Source organism: Thrips palmi, unplaced genomic scaffold (genome assembly GCF_012932325.1).
Source record: "Thrips palmi isolate BJ-2018 unplaced genomic scaffold, TpBJ-2018v1 HiC_scaffold_17, whole genome shotgun sequence".
NCBI classification, from domain to species: domain Eukaryota; kingdom Metazoa; phylum Arthropoda; class Insecta; order Thysanoptera; family Thripidae; genus Thrips; species Thrips palmi.
In genome coordinates, this window is record NW_023144626.1 from 9,609,527 (window position 1) to 9,627,476 (window position 17,950).

The following is a 17,950-nucleotide window of genomic DNA, read 5'->3' on the forward strand; positions in this document are numbered from 1 at the left end:
CTTTCAATAATAAAAATGTCACGGTGACGGGCGAGGGAGGAGGGGGACTCACAGTGGGCCAGAAGACCGTTGGAGCGGCCAAAACTCTAGACGCGTTTCGAGCTCCAGAGTCGCTAAATAGGCCTCGAACCGAACCTGTGACCCCACCAGGATTGCTCTCCGAACGAGGAATCCATTGGTGGGGTCACACGTTCGGTTCGAGTCCCATTTAGCGACTCTGGAGCTCAAAACGCGTCTAGAGTTTTGGCCGCCTCCACCGGTCTTCTGGCCCACTGTGGGACTGTAGATACGCTAAACTTGCCGCCACCGGGTCGAGCCTGCCTGTCTGCCCGCACGGCCCTCGGCACGGAACTTACATTAACACCGGGTGTTTCGCAATGTCCGGTCAGAGCGGAGCATTCACCTTTAGCTTTAAACTGGGGCAGCGGGTTAGGTTGAAAAACACTTACACACGCAAAGAGAGACAGACAAACGGACACAGCAAAAAGTGCACACGAATGCAGGTCGTCCCTTTTATTGTTCGAGTTGTCGATGTCGTGATGGGACAAGTATCGATAATCTTTGGCAACGCAGTACACTAACAATACCTTATATCATACAGCCTCGTTAGAAAATTTTACATTAAGTAGTTTACACTATGTACAAGGAAGGCACCAGCGCCGAAAGGGCAATATACACACCACTGATTTATGTACAATTTGTTCAGAGCGTCTCTTGTGCGCCTTGCAAAGCGCCCCGTGGCGGGAAGGCTGTTCACCAAGACGAGGTTCTTCACCAAGGGGCTCTTCACCAAGACGGGCACTTCACCAAGACGGGGCTCTTCACCAAGACAGACGGGGTTGTTCACGAAGACGGGGTTGGGTTTTTCACCAAGACGGGGTTGTTCACCAAGACGGGGGTTTTCACCAAGACGCTGAGTTATTCACTATGATTTACAGTGTTGTTCACCAAGACGTCGGGGCGTTCACCCGAACGTCGGGCTGTTTACAAAGACACCCGGCGCACCACCGAGACTCGGGTGGCGCACACCGCAGCGCCGGGGCCGTTCACCACACAGAGCACTTGTCGGACGGGTTCATGGGGGAGCCCACGGGGCACTGGAACACGTCGGCGAACTCCTTGGAGTTGGACAGCGTGCCGATGACCCTGCAAGCAAGCACACACAGTGCACAGTGTGAGCGGCACCGGTGCAGCTGAACCGTGCTTTTACTCCGCCCTCATCAGTGGCGTGCACAAGGGGGGTGGGGTTGGGGGGTGGGGACGACCCCCGCCTCGAAGGTAGGCAAATAGCGTCGCTTTCCCCCTGTAAGTAGGCAAAAAGCATGGCCTGACAGCCACCCCCCCTTCAAAATTTCTGCGCACGCCACTGGCCCTCATGGGGGGTGAAAGTCGACGAGGCTCACCGGAAGCGGGCGGGCGAGTGGACGGCGATCTTGAGCTTGATGCGCATGGCCTCGGGGCGCATGGAGCTGCACCACACCTGCGCGAAGTTGATGAAGAACAGCTGGCGGCTCGAGGCGTTCACCCCCGGCAGCGTCTCCCCGGCGTCGCCGTGCTCGGACAGCCAGCGCTCGTACGCCTAGGTGTTACGCCATGAATCATTCACTCAGCGAGCCGCCCGTCCCACAGTGGGTCAGAAGACCGGCGGAGGCGGCCAAAACTCTAGACGCGTTTTGAACTCCAGAGTCGTTACACAGGACTCGAACCGAACGTGTGACCCCACCAATGGATTGCTCTCCGAACGAGGAATCCATTGGTGGGGTCACACGTCCGGTTCGAGGCCTGTTAAGCGACTCTGGGGCTCAAAACGCGTCGAGAGTTTTGGCCGCCTCCACCGGTCTTCTGGCCCACTGTGCGCCGGCACCTATCGGCCAGCGACTTCGGCGCGGCCGCGGCACAGCGTGACATTTTCGAAGAGGGTATTTGAGGCAGCTCACCCGAAAAGCCTGCTTGATGCCGCCGTTGTCGGCGATGTTCTCGCCCTGCGTGTTCTCCCCGTTGATGAGCAGGTCGAGCTCCGACACGCTGTACTTGCTGTACTGGTCTGAAGGAGAGAGAAATCGGACTTGTCACGGTTTTTCCAGGGCCCAGCAAGCAGAGTCCGGCGTGGACACGCACTCTCAAAACGTTACAAATTATTTTAGGCCCTGAAGAAACTAATACAGTCAAACACAAAAAGGAACTTTGAGCAGAGGTCAGCTATCAAAGAAAAAGCTTCGTCATTTGAGAACTCTTTCTTCGTATAGCAACCTAAATAGTTTTTACATTACACGTGCTCAAAACACTCCGGAGGGTCTGAAGCGTGCGCTGCATTCGATGTACTGGTCTCGCCGACAGGAAAAATTGCACACTTTTAAGAGTTTGTCCACGGCCCACGGTCCAGCAGTCCAAGAGGTCCATCCGAGCACACGCGCACGAGCATTGCCCTGTCCCTCCAGCTCAAGGTCACTCAAAGCCGCCAAGGCCGCCACTCAGAGGCCCCTTTAGCGGACGCCTGCCACCACACTGCCACCACACTGCCGGCGCGGCGAGGCAAGCAGAGCTAAGCGGAGCGAAATGATGACGGCGCCAAATGGGTGGCCTACTTGCCGTGCCGCAGGGGCAGGCGGAGGCTGCGCCTGGTGGGTAGGCCCCCCGTTCGTCGCCCGGCCGGTGAGCTCTGTCAACCCCAACAACGCACAGTGGGCCAGAAGACCGGTGGAGGCGGCCAAAACTCTAGACGCATTTTGAGCTCCAGAGTCGCTAAATGGGCCTCGAACCAAACGTGTGACCCCACCAATGGATTGCTCTCCGAACGAGGAATCCATTGGTGGGGTCACACGCTCGATTCAAGTCCTGTTTAGCGACTCTGGAGCTCAAAACGCGTCTAGAGTTTTGTCCGCCTCAGCCGGTCTTCTGGCCCATTGTGCAACGCAACATTGCTGTACTCACTGATGAGGCACCGCGCGCGCTGGTGGAAGTTGTAGATGGAGGCCTCGCTCCACCAGCGCATCAGGCGGCCGTGCTCGTTGAAGAGGCGGCCCTTGTCGTCGAAGCCGTGCGTCACCTCGTGCCCGATGACCACCCCGATGCCGCCGTAGTTGAGGGAGCGTGGCAGGTGCCGGTGGTAGAACGGCGGCTGCAGGATGCCGGCGGGGAACACTGCGGCCAGACACACTGGTAAAACTGGAGCGGATAGCTGCGACGCACAGTGGGCCAGAAGACCGGTGTAGGCGGCCAAAACTCCAGACGCGAGCTGCAGAGTCGCTAAATGGAGCTCGAACCGAACATGTGGCCCCACCAATGGATTGCTCTTCGAACGAGGAATCCATTGGTGGGGTCACACGTTTGATTCGAGCCCTGTTTAGCGACTGCAGCTCAAAGCGCGTCTAGAGTTTTGGCCGCCTACACCGGTCTTCAGGCCCACGGTGCGACGGCTCCGGGGACGGGGCAGGGGCACTCACTGATCTGGTTCTTGTTCCTGCTGTAGTAGGCGTTGACGACGGCGGGCGCCGTGTTCCACAGCGTCTTGTTCACGGCCGTGCCCAGTCGCTCCTGCTCCACCACGGCCAGCTTGCGCAGGATGTTGAGCGTGTTCTCGAAGTACCGGTCAGGGTGGATGTCCACCTGCCGCACCACTCGTTAATGTCATTCCAAACGATATCAGCCGAACATTGCCTGCCGCCCCACAGCGCCTGCGGAAGGGCGGGTAGGCAGTCCCGCTCGACGCGCGCGTCGCCCGCGGAGCGGGATTGCCTACCCTGGGCTTCGCAGGCGCTCCACAGTGGGCTAGAAAGCCTGTGGAGGCGGCCAAAACTCCAGACGCGTTTTGAGCTCCAGAGTCACTACATGGGACTCGAACCAAACGTGTGACCGCACCAATGGATTCCTCGTTCGGAGAGCAATCCATTGGTGGGGTCACACGTCCGGTTCGAGTCCCTTTTAGCGACTCAGGAGCTCAAAACGCGTCTAGAGCTTTGGCCGCCTCAGCCGGTCTTCTGGCCCACTGTGCGCTCCGGGGAGCGACTTTCCAGAGGCCGAGACTCAAGACTCACGACTCACGTCCTCGTAGCGCTCGTTGAGGGCGTCCCGGTCCAGGATGAAGTCCGGGTAGCCGATGCGCAGCTGCATGGAGTCCACCTTGTGCAGCGCCAGGCGCCGCGTCTCCTCGTCCAGCCACGGCGTCTCGTTGAGCGTCTCGCGGAACGACTGCGTGATCTCGCGCGTCATCTCCAACGTCTGCGCGACCAATCAGGTTAGCTCTCTCGCACTCATGGCGCGGCGCCTATGCGTGCGAGAGTCAGACAGAGCAGCCTGCTGACGCCACCAGTGACGTACTCCAGGTGGCGATGGCCCCTTCCACTGCGTATGTTAAAAGAATTTGGCGGAGTGACCGTCTCCTCTCTCTCGCATGGCGCGACCCGCATGGGCGAGAGAGAGAGAGAGAGAGAGAGAGAGAGAGAGAGAGAGAGAGAGAGAGAGAGAGAGAGATCGACGAAGCCGCCTGCTGACGCCACTAGGCCACTAGTGACGTACTCCAGGTGGCGATGACCCCTCCGCTTCACTGTCTAAGTGTGTTAAGATGTTAAATAAATAAGAATTGGGTGGATCCGCGCGTCACGCTCACAGAATAGCCAATGAGAACCCGTCGGGCGTCGCCCCAGTGACGCGCACGCTCACCGAGACAGTGGCAGTAGATTTCCGCATGCCCAAATTTCTGTACGATTTCCGCTAAAAAGTGCGTTTTTTTCCCCACAGTGCTACTCACGTCCTGCTTGGAGTTGTGGTCGAAGTACTTGCGCACGAAGAGCGCGCCCAGCGCCATGCCCATGTGGGAGTTGACGTGCGCCACGCAGGTCTTCCAGCGCTTGGGCACGGCCTCGCGGCCCATCAGGGCGTGCAGCAGGCGCTGCTTGGCGGCGCCGAAGCGGTCGCCGAGGCTGTTGACGCGGTGCCGGACGAAGCGCCACAGCAGGTAGTCGGCCACCACGCGCTTGGGCACCTGGCCGCACATGTTTTAAATTTACCGGTGCTATGTGGTTACGCAGCTTAATGAGGATGAACCTTACTTTGTCCACCAGCGCGGCCAGGTCGTTCATGTAGCGCAGCGCGAAGATGACGACGGGGTCGTCGCCGCGGACGGGCCTGCCCAGCACGGCGGCCAGGTAGCGGTGCCAGTCGATGCCCGGCACGCTGGCGCACAGCTCGCGCACGCTCAGGCGCCGGTACAGCTGCGACACGTTGCGCCGCTCCTCGGACGAGGCCACGATCTCGGCCAGGCTCGTCTCGAACGCCACCAGCTCGTCGGCGTGCTTGGCCGCGCGCGCCGCGTCCGCGCCCAGCAGCACCATCACCTCCACCATGAACTCGCGGTACGCGCGCAGGTACGCCGCGTTGCTGGCCACCAGGAAGTAGTCCCTGCGGAACGGGAAGGAGGGTCACACGCTTAACACGGAGAGCTAGTGACAATCACGTTTTTCACAGTGCGGTGAGCGTACCTGGTGGGCAGCCCTAGCCCCGTCTGGTCCAGCTGGATGACGTACAGGTCCGAGTCCTTGACGTCGGGGCCCACCCACTCGGCGATGAGGATGTCGTTGTTGTAGAGGCGCAGCTCGGCCACCAGATTGAGCCAGTCGAAGTGCTGGCCGTCGGCCTCCTCCCAGCCGGGGTCCAGCACCGGCCAGCCGCCCAGCGCCTTGAGCAGCTGCAGCAGCGGCGTCACTCCGCGCGCCTCGAGCAGCTCTGCGGCCCCGCAAGGACAAGAGACTTCAGGTACACGCTCTTCAACGGCGACATTCCAGAGCAAATCCCTGTGCAGCCCTACCCTGGTTCATGCACGACTGGTACAGCCACTTGGCCTTGGTGGTGGCGTCCGGGGCGGAGAGGGCGGACGCCCTGCGCTTGCCGGTCCCCGAGTCCGAGTCCGAGGCCGGGTCCCCGCCGTCCGTCCCCCACGGCGCCGCGTTGGCGGTCATCTCCGCCGAGGATGCCGTGTCCGAGGCCAGGGCCAGGGAGGGCGACGACAGGGGAGCGGTGGCCTCGCCGATGCTCCATCCGCGCTCCTGCGCGGGGACCGGGCCGGCCCTGCCCGATGCCGGTGCCGTCGGCGGCGGCCTCGAACTCGAACTTGGACTCGGGCTGCTCGGCGTGGGCGTGGGCGTCGGCTGCGGCGGCCGCGGCGTCGTCGTCGGCCGCGTCGTCGGCGCGGACCACGTGTCCGGCTCGTCCAGCTCGGCGCGCAGGGCCGCGTCCAGCATCTCCCGCAGCGTCTCGAACATGTCGAACACGGACTTGTCGGGCGGCACGGGGTGCGCGGCGGCCCAACCGCCGCACGCGTACGCGTAGAAGTCCTTGCACGGATCCACGCTCAGGTCCATGTACTGCTTCATCATGCGCGCTGCACGTCAAAGGAGAAGGTTCGAATCCCGATGCAAGCGCTTTTAAGAAAAACTTTCCAAACTCGCACGGCACGCTCCACCAGAGTGGCTTTGTGACGGGGCTCACCTCTGGCTTCCCGAACTCTGTCCGGGTCGTCCTGCGCCATCCAGATGTCCCAGAACAGGTCGGCGTGGCCTGCCGGCGAGCCCGCCGCCCCGGAGGCGTTGCGGTCCTGCGCCGCGCCCTGGTCCAGGGCCTGCCACACCTGGCGTACCGCCCCCGACACGGTCCGGGACGTCCTGCGAGGGAAGGACGCTCACCTTCAAGCACTTCATTGTCTCTTCATTCCATAGTCCCCCCAGTCGCGACCACCCCGGTCCCACTTGTTGTTGGCCCGAGCGATTCTCGGGTTGCGTCCGCTACTGCGCGGCGTAGGCCCCGGCCCCCAACAACAGCAACAGCAGCAGCAGCAACAACAACAACAACGGCATTGACCGCCTATTGTCGGCCGGCGGGACACAGGGCCGAGCACAGGACACAGGTGGAGCGGGCATGTCCTGTCCAGGCCATCACCCGCCGCCGCGCCGCCGGCCGGCGTGTGACGTCATAGACTATGAAATTTGAACCAAACAGAAATTAGAGCGATGAGAGCGCCCCGACTCACCCGTTGCTGGTCTTAGAGTCGGAAGACAGGTCGTTGGCGTCCAGCTCCGTCACCACCTGGACAACAAGGTTGCTCTAAAAACCAGTGAACACAATTATAGCGTACTCCACGTGGAGTCCGTAAGGCTCCGTGCGGAAGTGTGTCCGGTACACTGTAATGCAGGGGGGGGGGGAGTGTCTCTAGTGTACCTGGCCCGCAGCGAAGGGTTCCCAGCCGGGGGGCCGCAGCGACTTCTCGGCACGCTGTCCATGCTGGCCGTGCTGGCCGTGCTGGTCGGCCTGCAGTGTGCTTTCGCTGGGCTGGACGGTGTGCCACTGCACGGCCTGCGTCGGGCTCTCCGAGGCGGCCTCCACGGTCGAAGCATTCTGGGCAACGAGAACACTGCAGTGAAATTCTCTGCACACTAGAAGATACTCGTTTACTAAGTACACTTTACTCAGTACGCCGCACACTTCTGTGTAGTTTACAAGATTCGATCCTTGAGTTTCTGAAGGTAAGGCGAGACCTCACCGTCAGCACCCGCCACATGATGGTGGTGGGCTGTGGCTCCGGGTCCGGCATCGCGTCCGGGTCCAGCCGCCGCCTCCTTCTGGTGGACGCTCCCGGCAGTGCGCCCCAGTACTCGGTGGCGGAGCCCCGCGGCAAGTACCACACGTTGGAGTCCTTGAGGATGGAGCGGTCCTGCGCGCCCTCGCCCTCCGCCTCGGTGTCGAAGGGGCCCTCGGCTGCGAACCAAACGTGTCACAACCTAAACTGGCGACCGAGTACACACCTACAACCGCCGTGAACTCGTCTCTGGGTCTTGTCACCACCGCACAGTGGGCCAGAAGCCGGTGGAGGCGGCCAAAACTATGGACGCGTTTTGAGCTGCAGAGTCGCAAAGCAGGACTCGAACCGAACGTGTGACCCCACCAATGGATTGCTTTCCGAACGAGGAATCCATTGGTGGGGTCACACGTTCGTTTCGAGGCCTGTTTAGCGACTCTGGAGCTCAAAACGCGTCCAGAGTTTTTGTCCGCCTCCACCGGTCTTCTGGCCCACTGTGCGCCGTTACCTCTGAACGGGCTGCTGGGCGCGCTGCCCGCTCGACTGGCGGCCGGCGCGGCATCGTCCTTGTCCTCGCCGATGCAGATGCCGGCCAGGCGGAGCACGATGGCCGCGGTGACGGTGGCCACCACCAGCACCAGCACGCACGCCGTCAGCACCCAGCGCAGCCGCCGCTGTCCTCCCTTCTCGGCCACGCACCACCTGAGGGGCAAGCCGTCGTTCAACGGGGCAGGGAGGGACAGCCTGCCGCTCTACCTGCCGCCCCACAGCGCCTGCGGAAGGCCGGGTAGGCCATCCCGCTCGACGCGCGCGTCGCCTGCGGGGCGGGATTGCCTACCCTGGACTTCACAGGCGCTCCGGGGAGCGGCGTCCGCTTCAGTTTCATCAGTGAGATACTCTACAAACTCAAGTGTGTACATAGTACACTCCACCTGGAGTCAACATGCATGTACACTCCAACCTGGAGCATACCTGGCATGTACACTCCAACCTGGAGCATACCTGGCGTGTACACTCCAACCTGGAGCATACCTGGCATGTACACTCCAACCTGGAGCTTACCTGGCATGTACACTCCAGGTTATCGTGTACTTGGCAAGTACACGCCAGGTGGCGTATACCTTCAGGTGCACTGTTGCTAAAGCTCCCTATTCTTTGCGTGTTAGACCGGGCAGCAGTGTACAGTACCTGCAGGTATGCGCCACCTGGCGTGTACTTGGCAAGTTCACGCCAACCTGGAGTGTGCATGCCAGGTATGCTCCAGGTTGGAGTGTACATGCCAGGTATGCTCCAGGCTGGAGTGTACATGCATGTTGACTCCAGGTGGAGTGTACTATGTACACACTTGAGTTTGTAGAGTATGGAACGAGGGATGAAACACTTCAAACAAGGTAAAAATGTGAAAAAAAGGTTTTGACTAGTACCTGACCTGAGCCTGCCTGTCTTGCTGGAGACACCCAGCCTGCAGCTTGGGCACGGGTTGCACGCCATGGCACCATGTATGGCACGCAGGAGACCCTGGCAGGGTGCTGCACACACCAAGTTTTTAATAGCCATCATCTGAAACACTGCGCGCCGGAAGGCTTAAAAAATGCATTGTGTGTTCGAGCGACACTTCGAGTTGTCATTCGAATCAGAAACGCGACGCCGTAACGTGACGTCATTTTGGCCTGGCGGATTCTTCAAAAGGGAAAGATTAAGCCGCATGTAATTGAACGAAACTGTAACGGCGAAATAATTTGTCACTCGCAGTTCGGCCCCGCGGCACACACCAAGGGGCGATCCAGGGCCCCGCAGGGGGGCGAGACGCGATGCAGGCCAAGTGCGGACAAGTGAATGACTAACAGACAGAGTGACGGGCGGACTGGCCGACAGACAGACAGAGGGACTGACCGATGGACTGACTGACTGACCGACAGGCGGGCAGACTAACGGATGCAGACCGGCGAACACAGGTCGGTGGAGCGAACGATGGGGCGAGGTGGACTGGTGGCTACCCGGGTCAAGTTAGGTGACCCGAGTCACGCGGCCTCGGCCAATGGTGCGTTGGAGTGACCCCTCGCCTCCCCCCGCCGGCATGCTGACCGACATGCTGCCATGCGTGCTCTGGGAGGGCCCGGTGAAGACTCCACGCTCGGCAGGTGAGTGTACATTCAGGCGGGCGTGCAGAAGGACAGCGATGAGGCAGCCCGAGTCCCGACAGGCCAGTCGAAGTCCGCCACCTCGGAGGCAGCTTTTGATTGGACCACAGAACAGTGTGGTGGGGAAGGTAAGGTGCTCGGGAAGGCGGCTACATATGGAGGTTCCTGACTGAGGTCTCTGAAAGAGGTTCCTCAACGTTGTTCTGAACGTGGTCTCTGATTGAAGCATGAACCAAGACCGGCCAAGAAGCGCTCGTCGCGAGCTGCAACGCCACATGCACAGACCCCAGAACGCGTCAGGCCTTGCCACGGGCCCGCCATGGCACTGCCGTGGGACTGCCGGCCTGCAGACTGATTCCGAGAGTCGTCTCTCTCGCGCCGGCGCGGGACGCGCCATGAGTGCGAGAGAGACAGACGCTCGCCGCGGGTCTAGCCCTAGCCGAGCCCGGCCGGGGGCACCGGGGGTCCGACAGTGGAGCGGAAGCAGGGCGAAGCAGGGCGGCTATTGTGAGCGGGAAGCGAGTGGACGCGGAGCTGCACGCTGCGACGCGACGCGACGCCGGGGCAGCGGGGCAGAGCGGCGAAGCACGGCGTGCCCTTTCAGGGGCTAATTGGGCGGGGAGGGGGGGGGGCTGCACAGGATGCACGCGGGCAGCCGCCGCCCACGGCCACGCCGCGTCCTGGTCGTCCTGGTCCTCGGCACGCGCCGTGTCGCGCCGTGTCGCGCCGCTCACCTGAGAATCCCTCCTAACCGCGCGCTGCAGCCGGCAAAGGCAGCGGCTCGGCCGACGGCCCCGCCAGTGGCTGTGACGGCGCCAAGGGCCCCACGGGCTGGGCGGCGGGCAGGGAAGGCACTGCACGCACTGTCGGCGCCATTCGCACCGTCACTCCCGCACGTCTGTCTCTCTCACACCTCCGCGGTGCGTCCCATGAGTGCGAGAGGGAGGTCCGAGTGGAGCAGCCCGTCGACGGGGAAGTCCAAGTCCCGAAGTGGCGTCCCGCGCGCGAGTACTGCGCCGCCGTCCCGCCGTTCCGCTCGTCCGGCACTGGCGATGCGGCGGCCTGACGGGCCTGACGGGCTGACGGCACGGCCCGGCCCGGCCGGTCCATCCCAGCGCGACGTCCTGGCCTTCCCGGCCGTCCCGCGACAAGCCCCGATGCCTGCTGCCCGCGGCCCGCGCACACTGCCAGCTTGTCACAACGCCAGGCAACGTTCGCGCCGCGCCACGCCGCGACAAACCACGCAGCGTTCTCGGGCGCCACGCACAGAGGGCCAGAAGACCGGTGGAGGCGGCCGAAACTCCAGACGCGTTTTGACCTCTAGAGTCGTTAAGCAGGACTCGAACTGAGCGTGTGACCCCACCAATGGATTCCTCGTTCGGAGAGCAATCCATTGGTGGGGTCACACGTTCGCTTCGAGTCCCATTCAGCGACTCTGGAGCTCAAAACGCGTCTGGAGTATTGGCCGCCTCCACTGGTCTTCTGGCCCACTGTGCCACGGCCGCGACGTCCTGGAAGGCGGCGAGCACGGCGCCGGAATACCTGCCCGTTGCACCGCCGTGCCTCGCGGGCTTGCCTACCCCGCACCCCGCAGGCGCGCGCCGGGAGTCAGCGGCAGTACCGCTGCAGCCTTGCGTCGCTGTCTCTCTCGCACCTGTTGGATGAGAGAGAGCCGAGGCGCGGAAGCAGTCTAGACTGCAGTCTAGACTGCAGTCTGCACCTGCAGGTCGCCTTTCTTCTAGGTTCGGGAAGAGGCGGCGGGCCTGCCTGCGCCGTTCGCGAACTATTTCTTGTTGTTGCACGCGGCGACGCGGCGCACGCAATCGGCGAAGCGCGAAGCGAAAGGTCATTATTTTGCCGGCGCGGCCAGATGGATCGCCAGATTGGCAGACCCGCTGGTCCGGTCGTCCGGTGGCGGCGTGGCGGCGTGGCGAGGCAGACGCCGACGTGTGCGTCCCGTTCCCGTTTAGGGCGCCGACGGACCGCCGTCGCCGTCAGCAGGCGGGTTCTCTGTCTCTCGTAGGCACGTACAAGTGCGAGAGAGACAGACCGACGACCGCTCAGCGCCGAATCACTCCGCTGCACAGTGGGCCAGAAGCCGGCGGAGGCGGCCAAAACTCTCGACGCGTTTTGAGCTCCAGAGTCGCTAAACAGGCCTCGAAACGAACGTGTGACCCCACCATAGGATTCCTCGTTCGGAGAGCAATCCATTGATGGGGTCACACGTTCGGTTCGAGTCCCATTTAGCGACTCTGGAGCTCAAAACGCGTCGAGAGTTTTGGCCGCCTCCGCCGGCTTCTGGCCGTCAGCGACAGGACAGCACAATCGGCCGGACAAAACTTGGCAGTCGGTGGTCCAGGCGCTGGCTAGCGAAGTCCATCATCGGACCTCGTGGGGCGCAGTGGGGCGCAGTGGCGCGTGGACGACGGCGGGGAGGCGCCCGGCCCGGCGCTGCGATGTAAATAGACCGCTGGCCGCGATGAGACGGCGACGGCCCCGCCCCTTTCGCCTTGCCTCTGGAGCTGGACGACTATGACAGCAGTCAACTGAGCGTACTTTATGTGGACAGCCCCGGGCGTCCCTGCGTCTCGAGCCTGGTGGATCATTCCGGCGCTCTGTCTCTCTCGCACCCCTCCGGGACGCCCCATGAGTGCGACAGAGACAGAGCGACGGAACGGTCCTTCAGAATCAGGCGGGCTATCAGCATGTGTGAAGAAATGCGCATCCCTGCAAGTTGCACGTTCCGGCCGCTGAATGGACCGGTTTGGTCTCGTTCGGGAGGCCGCCGGGCCTACAGGGCCGACAGGCGGTTCGGTTTGGCCGGCCCTCTGCCCTGCCGTGTCTCTGTACCTCAAGGTTGAACTTATTGTGGCGTTGAATTAATAGGCCAATTGGGCGCGAATCAAGTGTAATGTCATATCCAGCCGACGCGCCACGCCTCAGCGCCCCCACCCAGGCAGGCAGGCAGGCAGGCAGGCAGGCAGGCAGTCCCACGTGCCTCGCCCGATTTACATGGACACATCACTGCCCCCCTCCCCCCCCCTTTTTCTCCCCTCCACTTCGCAGAAGATACTGCACAATGGTTGACGCGTTGACGCAGCGCCCAGTGCCGTTGTTTGTTGTGGAGAGGGTTCAGATGAATGAGATTACTTTCACCCATTTTCCACGTTTATTTATAAGATAGAAAAATATACTGAAACGAAAAGGAAGATGAGAATATTACATGTCTTCTGTCTGATCAGAGACTGAAGGTTGGTAACATATTGCCAAAAGCCAAAAATTATATATTGACTCTTGATATCAGGTACTATTACGACGACTCTTGGACCTCACAAAGAGTTTGGGAGAGCAGAATATGAGGTAAAAATTAATTAGGCCAATACTCAATTTTTGCGAGGCTCAAAGTGGAGGTGCAAAGGCCCTTCTGGGAATAAAAGGGTGTGATACACTGATCTAAGTGCAGTTTCATGAGAATGACTAAGCTTGAAGTTTCTCAAAATTTTTGCAAGGAATACATAAATGTCTTGTTCAGCAAACCTTCTACCTGTAAAATAAAATATTTTAAATCAGTATATTTTAAGCCCAGAACACTTTCTGGTCTGTCTTTTTTCCAGCTTTTAAAATACCTGCACAAGTCCGGGTTCCATGACCAAATGGAGTCAATACATAGGGATGGATAGATTGACTTTCATCACCCCGTAACCAGCGCTCAGGCAAAAATTTCTCGGGTTCTGGGAAGTACTTGTCGGATTGAAAGTTTACAAGCATATTTAAATTAACATGGGTCTGTAAATTGAAAATGTTAACAAGATTACATGTGCCTGCGCGACTACATTAAAAAACATTGTGAAACAATTACGTGTGCACTTACACCAGCTGGAATGTTGTAACCAGACAAATTGAGATCTTGCTCCAGGATTCTAGAAATATCAGTTCCGTTGGGCAGAGTTCTGGAAAAATACACAAACAGGAAATAATATTGAATAATTCCATAAACAGAGGTAATGGAAACATTTTGTCATAGTACTATACCTAAAACTCTCTTTCACAACAGCTTTAAGGTATGGAAGATTCCCTAGGATTTTTGGAGTGAGAGGTGTCGAAGTATCAGGAAGTGCATTCTTTATTTCTTCAAAAGTCTTTTCTTGAACTTCAGGATGAATGGCAAGATTGTACAAAGTGAAAAGCAGCATAGGTACTGTCTGAAAAACAATGAATGTATAAAGGAAATGCAATAAAAGAAATTTGAAAATAGAATAAATTTGAAAGATACGCTGGATTTTGTTCAGATCTCCTACGACTACTTACTGTGCTGAGACCATCAAGGAAAAGTGACAGGGTCAATACTGTTATGTCCTTTCGACTCAAATCTTTTGAGGCAATAAGGTGGCTCATAAAACTATAACGGTCTGGAATTTCCTTCCCTTCCTTTACAATGCTGTTAATTGTATCCACAGTGAAGTTGACGTGCTTCTCAGAGTAGCTGATTAGAAAAAGAAACAAAGTATGGGGTAGAACTATTATTTTTAGCTACTTGGACTCACTTTTTAAATTGCAGCTGATAAAAACTATCTTACTCTACTAAAATATCTTCCAATTCAGATACTCTCCGCCAAAGAGGAGTTGGCACTATTTTGTAAATAGGCAGGGAAAATTTGAGTACAGCTGAGAGCCTGAACATTTCTCGATTGGACTTAATGATAACATCAAGTTCTTTTTCTTCAGGGCCTTGAGAAAAGCATTTAAGACTTTTACCAAAGCAAATACGGCCCGCAGCTGAAATAAAAAGATAATAATAATATAGAGTGCATCTAAAAACAGAATCATAGAAGGATCATTACATAATATTTACTTACATTCCTGAGACCACTTTGCTACTTCCTCATTCAGAGTGGTGACCCTTCCATGTTGACTCATACAAGATTTTAAACGAGCTATTAGAAGGTTAGTAGCTTCATCAACTTCAGGTAAATACTGGCTAACTTCTCGAGGTTGAAGCATCAAGTGTCGCACTGCACTCCTTAATCTGTACCACTCCTCTCCATTCCTGCCATGACAAATGAACAAAACTCTCACAATACATGTTTTCATATTTCAATTTTTTAAACATTTTGAAATGCTTTGATAAATAAGTACAAAAAGAAGCTACTTACGTATTTCCTAGTCCAGGAGACTTATCCTTTTTCTGGCGATACAACTTAACTGTTTCCTGAAGAGGACGAATAATAGGCGACCGTCCCTCAGCTGCATAGACTGTCCGTGCATCATCGGGATCAAAAACATGAATAACTGTGTAGTAAGGTCCAAGATCTTCTCGGACAATAGGACCATACTCTTCGTGCAGCTGACAAAGGACTTTATGATACTGAGTCCAGTCATAAATGCCTGAAAAACATCAATGAAAGTAGCAAATCAACACAGGAACAGGGTCAAATGTAAAAGCTCCTTTATACTGGGTCATTTTAACTTACCTAACTTATATTGCCATAAGTTACCCCAAAGAGGAATTCTTTTAGGACCAGGAATGTTACCAAATGGAAGTCCGTTGTACTCTTGTGTACATGAAGTCTGATTTCCGATATTTCCAGCCTCTGTTGACACTGTAGACATAGACCTTCCAGCCGTCTTCAAAGCACCAAGAATTTTGCCTTGTCCTAGTCGAATCATCCTGCTTCTAAAATGGAACATTGAAAACAAAGACAATCGTGTACCTTTCCGTCATGACCCACATACAAATTTAGGGGATTCAACTGCATATAGCACCAAACCCAAGAATTTGAAAGCATACCTCTGTATATGTACTTTTGAGTCAAACTACTTGCTGTTAAAGCTGACAGTTGTCTCCATAACCCCCCAGCTGAGGGCACTACACGACCGCTGTGCACTTTGTAAACAAACTCTTGATGGACACAGCGACGCGCTCGGGGGAAAAGTTCACTGATAGCAGATGCGAGAGCCTGCCGCATGTTGCTGTTGCTACAGTCCTCCTTTAGCCCAATTCTCGGGCCACCCAATGCGATCAGTGCGATAAGGATTGCCGCACTGTTTGTTTTTCTGCGGTGAAGTCACGTCGTCCGCAGCTGCAGCTGTTGTCTGTCGTCTGCTGGTGCACGGCTATTCGCAGAGCAGTGACTATTCGCAGGATGACTGTGTATTTACGTTTGAGGTTAGAGTTGCCCGAAGATTGAGTCATTCTGTCTGCTACAAGTGTTTGATTTTGATTTAAGCTGGAATCTGGCACTTGTGTGAGTTGATGGATGACACCATCATGGTCCGAATTAAAATCTTTCTAATCTGTTTAGGCAGTTTTCTATCCTTTTCGGCGGGAAATTTACACACTTTCGAGTAAGCTTCTGTGACATAGTTATTTGTCACTGTGTTCTCTGTTGCAACAGTATTGTTCTGAAATCAATGTCATGTCATTCTAATCTTTGTTGTTTTTTCACTTATTTTCTCTCTAGGGATTCATTTGCGTTTGGTGCCAGTGAGAATATTACATGTAAACAGTTGTTGGAACAGTTTGCCAATACGTCTTCAAATTTTGTTTACTGTGCTGTGAAAAATGCTCGTCCCATCAGAATCTGTCAGGCGTGTGTGACAGAATTGGAAGATGTGAGAGCATCTCATGAAGCCATTCTACACGTAATTTTCCCTTCACATTTGAATACCCTTGTGACTTGTCAATTACTTTGTACCCCTGACAAATGGATGACAATTTTCTTTTTTTCCGCCCAGGTTGAAGATGGTGAAGGGAATGTCAAATGTAAAGAGAAGCTGCTTAATCTCGATCGATTGGAAGTCATTGAGAAAGGTTTCACTTACATCACTGACATGTGGGATGGAGCAAATTGCCAATGTAATCAATGAACTTTTGTTACTTTTCTTTATTATTTTTCTTGACATTCTTTTATCCCGGTGTTATTTTTAATTTTTACAGATTGTTTTGACTCTGTGAATGGGTCTCTAGTTTTGGCAAACCATACCACTCAATTCTTTGAATTATTAAATAGTACTCAGGTTTGCTTTCTTAATCATTCTACGGGTGATGACACCTACAACAAAACTGCTTGTGTAGACTGTGAAAAAATGTATGGTGACATGAATTCATTTTATGATGGTTTAAAGAATTCTAAACTAAATGAATGCATGGACATAAAGGATGCCGTAAGTTTATTGATGGCTCATTCCAAGACTGTAGTGAGCCCTGAAGCATCACTTGATGAAGCTATGTTTTCTATGGTTGTCTTCCTTCTTTTAATAGATGAATGTGACACGAATGTTATGGAATGACAAGCTGCAATGTAAACAGAAGATTCAACCCACGGATGTAATCTACTTTGGCTGTTCTGGTGCAATTGCGGCACTCCCCATATTATTTTACTTAGGTGCAAAGCTCTCCTCTTCGGTACTGAGAACTCGTTTACAAATTCGTAAGTACTTTCAAAACTCAATTATTTTTTTTTGTGATGTACGTTGATTTGTCCAGTAGTGCTTTACTGGCTTGTGTTGTTTGTTTCCCCTTTCCAGAAAAACGTTTAGCAGAAGTAATAAGGCCATCTTCCAGTGGAGACACCTAATCTACCCCTTCAAGATTAATCCAGTGTGGCTGTGATTTGAAAGTTTTAAGATTTTATCTTGCCAGAGTCATTAATTATTGAAAATATATTAGTAGCTAATCAATTATTTTTTTTACTCATGCATTTAAAGTGTTCCTACCATAATTATTTTTCTAATCATGTGTAAAATTTATTCTAGTTTACTTTTTATTGTACATTTAAATGTTTGCAAGTATATTGAGTTGAAATGCCATCGTTCATTTTTCTTAGTAACTATCATTTCAATCTGTGATCCATAGCCAAGATTTGTTTGGCTTCAAATATTTGTGACACGGAAGACTCAAAATAAATTATTACTTTTACAATTTTATTTTCTTCTTAAGAACTCCAACCATAAGTTGCAAGGAAATGTTCCTGTTTACACTGTAACTCTTACTGTAGGCGTACGCCTAGCCTTCGAGAGGTGGCGTCGGTTGGGTGGCCTTCCCTCTCGGCGCGGCGGTGCGGCGTAGAGCGAAGCAGCCTAGCCTCTCCGCGGGGGTCGCGGGGGGCCATGGCGCCTGCTGGGTAGGCAGTCCCGGATGCTGCGTGACGTCTCTCTCCTTGCGGGGTCCGGTCTAGGTCCGGTGTCCGGTCGGCCCGAAAACAAGAGGGGGGGGCCTTAATCCGACGCGAGCGGTGTCAAA

The 17,950-nt window shown here is 55.6% G+C and overlaps 3 protein-coding genes across 3 annotated transcripts; 1 reads left to right on the forward strand and 2 right to left on the reverse strand.

Annotated features, from left to right (window-relative positions):
* Positions 1-485: 485 nt before the first annotated feature.
* Positions 486-10,743, reverse strand: LOC117643725 (neprilysin-4-like). The gene is made up of 18 exons (XM_034382789.1): positions 10,443-10,743; positions 8,997-9,135; positions 8,076-8,269; positions 7,532-7,746; positions 7,210-7,386; positions 7,022-7,077; positions 6,484-6,656; positions 6,193-6,376; positions 5,804-5,874; positions 5,478-5,721; positions 5,049-5,397; positions 4,748-4,981; positions 4,042-4,218; positions 3,444-3,606; positions 2,932-3,141; positions 1,938-2,044; positions 1,404-1,579; positions 486-1,146 (listed from the first exon to the last, which is right to left on the reverse strand). The coding sequence occupies exons 2-18, from the start codon at positions 9,125-9,127 to the stop codon at positions 1,047-1,049; spliced, it is 2,961 nt and encodes a 986-aa protein (XP_034238680.1). The 5' UTR covers positions 9,128-9,135; positions 10,443-10,743; the 3' UTR covers positions 486-1,046.
* A 2,120-nt stretch (positions 10,744-12,863) lies between these two features.
* LOC117643721 (probable cytochrome P450 CYP44) lies at positions 12,864-15,669 on the reverse strand. Its single transcript, XM_034382783.1, has 10 exons — positions 15,497-15,669; positions 15,180-15,382; positions 14,862-15,093; positions 14,565-14,755; positions 14,286-14,484; positions 14,017-14,191; positions 13,741-13,910; positions 13,580-13,658; positions 13,335-13,494; positions 12,864-13,252 (listed from the first exon to the last, which is right to left on the reverse strand). The coding sequence occupies exons 2-10, from the start codon at positions 15,373-15,375 to the stop codon at positions 13,092-13,094; spliced, it is 1,563 nt and encodes a 520-aa protein (XP_034238674.1). The 5' UTR covers positions 15,376-15,382; positions 15,497-15,669; the 3' UTR covers positions 12,864-13,091.
* Positions 15,670-15,793: 124 nt separating this feature from the next.
* On the forward strand, positions 15,794-17,419 carry LOC117643723 (osteopetrosis-associated transmembrane protein 1). The gene is made up of 6 exons (XM_034382784.1): positions 15,794-16,053; positions 16,170-16,350; positions 16,444-16,564; positions 16,646-16,872; positions 16,970-17,138; positions 17,236-17,419. Exons 1-6 carry the CDS (start codon positions 15,962-15,964, stop codon positions 17,283-17,285), a joined length of 840 nt encoding a protein of 279 aa, XP_034238675.1. The 5' UTR covers positions 15,794-15,961; the 3' UTR covers positions 17,286-17,419.
* The last annotated feature ends 531 nt before the right edge of the window (positions 17,420-17,950 follow it).

What these genes read in the sequence shown, in the direction of transcription:
- LOC117643725 (XM_034382789.1), bottom strand. Translation starts at nt 9,127, where the DNA reads ATGATGGCTATTAAAAACTTGGTGTGTGCAGCACCCTGCCAGGGTCTC. An exon ending in AGCAAGACAGGCAGGCTCAG is followed by an intron (nt 8,270 to 8,996) that starts GTCAGGTACTAG and finishes CTTGCCCCTCAG; the next exon opens with GTGGTGCGTGGCCGAGAAGG. An exon ending in CCAGTCGTGCATGAACCAGG is followed by an intron (nt 5,722 to 5,803) that starts GTAGGGCTGCAC and finishes GCGGGGCCGCAG; the next exon opens with AGCTGCTCGAGGCGCGCGGA.
- LOC117643721 (XM_034382783.1), bottom strand. Translation starts at nt 15,375, where the DNA reads ATGATTCGACTAGGACAAGGCAAAATTCTTGGTGCTTTGAAGACGGCT. An exon ending in AGCAAAGTGGTCTCAGGAAT is followed by an intron (nt 14,485 to 14,564) that starts GTAAGTAAATAT and finishes TTTTTATTTCAG; the next exon opens with CTGCGGGCCGTATTTGCTTT. An exon ending in GTTACAACATTCCAGCTGGT is followed by an intron (nt 13,495 to 13,579) that starts GTAAGTGCACAC and finishes TTCAATTTACAG; the next exon opens with ACCCATGTTAATTTAAATAT.
- LOC117643723 (XM_034382784.1), top strand. Translation starts at nt 15,962, where the DNA reads ATGGATGACACCATCATGGTCCGAATTAAAATCTTTCTAATCTGTTTA. An exon ending in CTCATGAAGCCATTCTACAC is followed by an intron (nt 16,351 to 16,443) that starts GTAATTTTCCCT and finishes TTTTCCGCCCAG; the next exon opens with GTTGAAGATGGTGAAGGGAA. An exon ending in GCATGGACATAAAGGATGCC is followed by an intron (nt 16,873 to 16,969) that starts GTAAGTTTATTG and finishes TTCTTTTAATAG; the next exon opens with ATGAATGTGACACGAATGTT.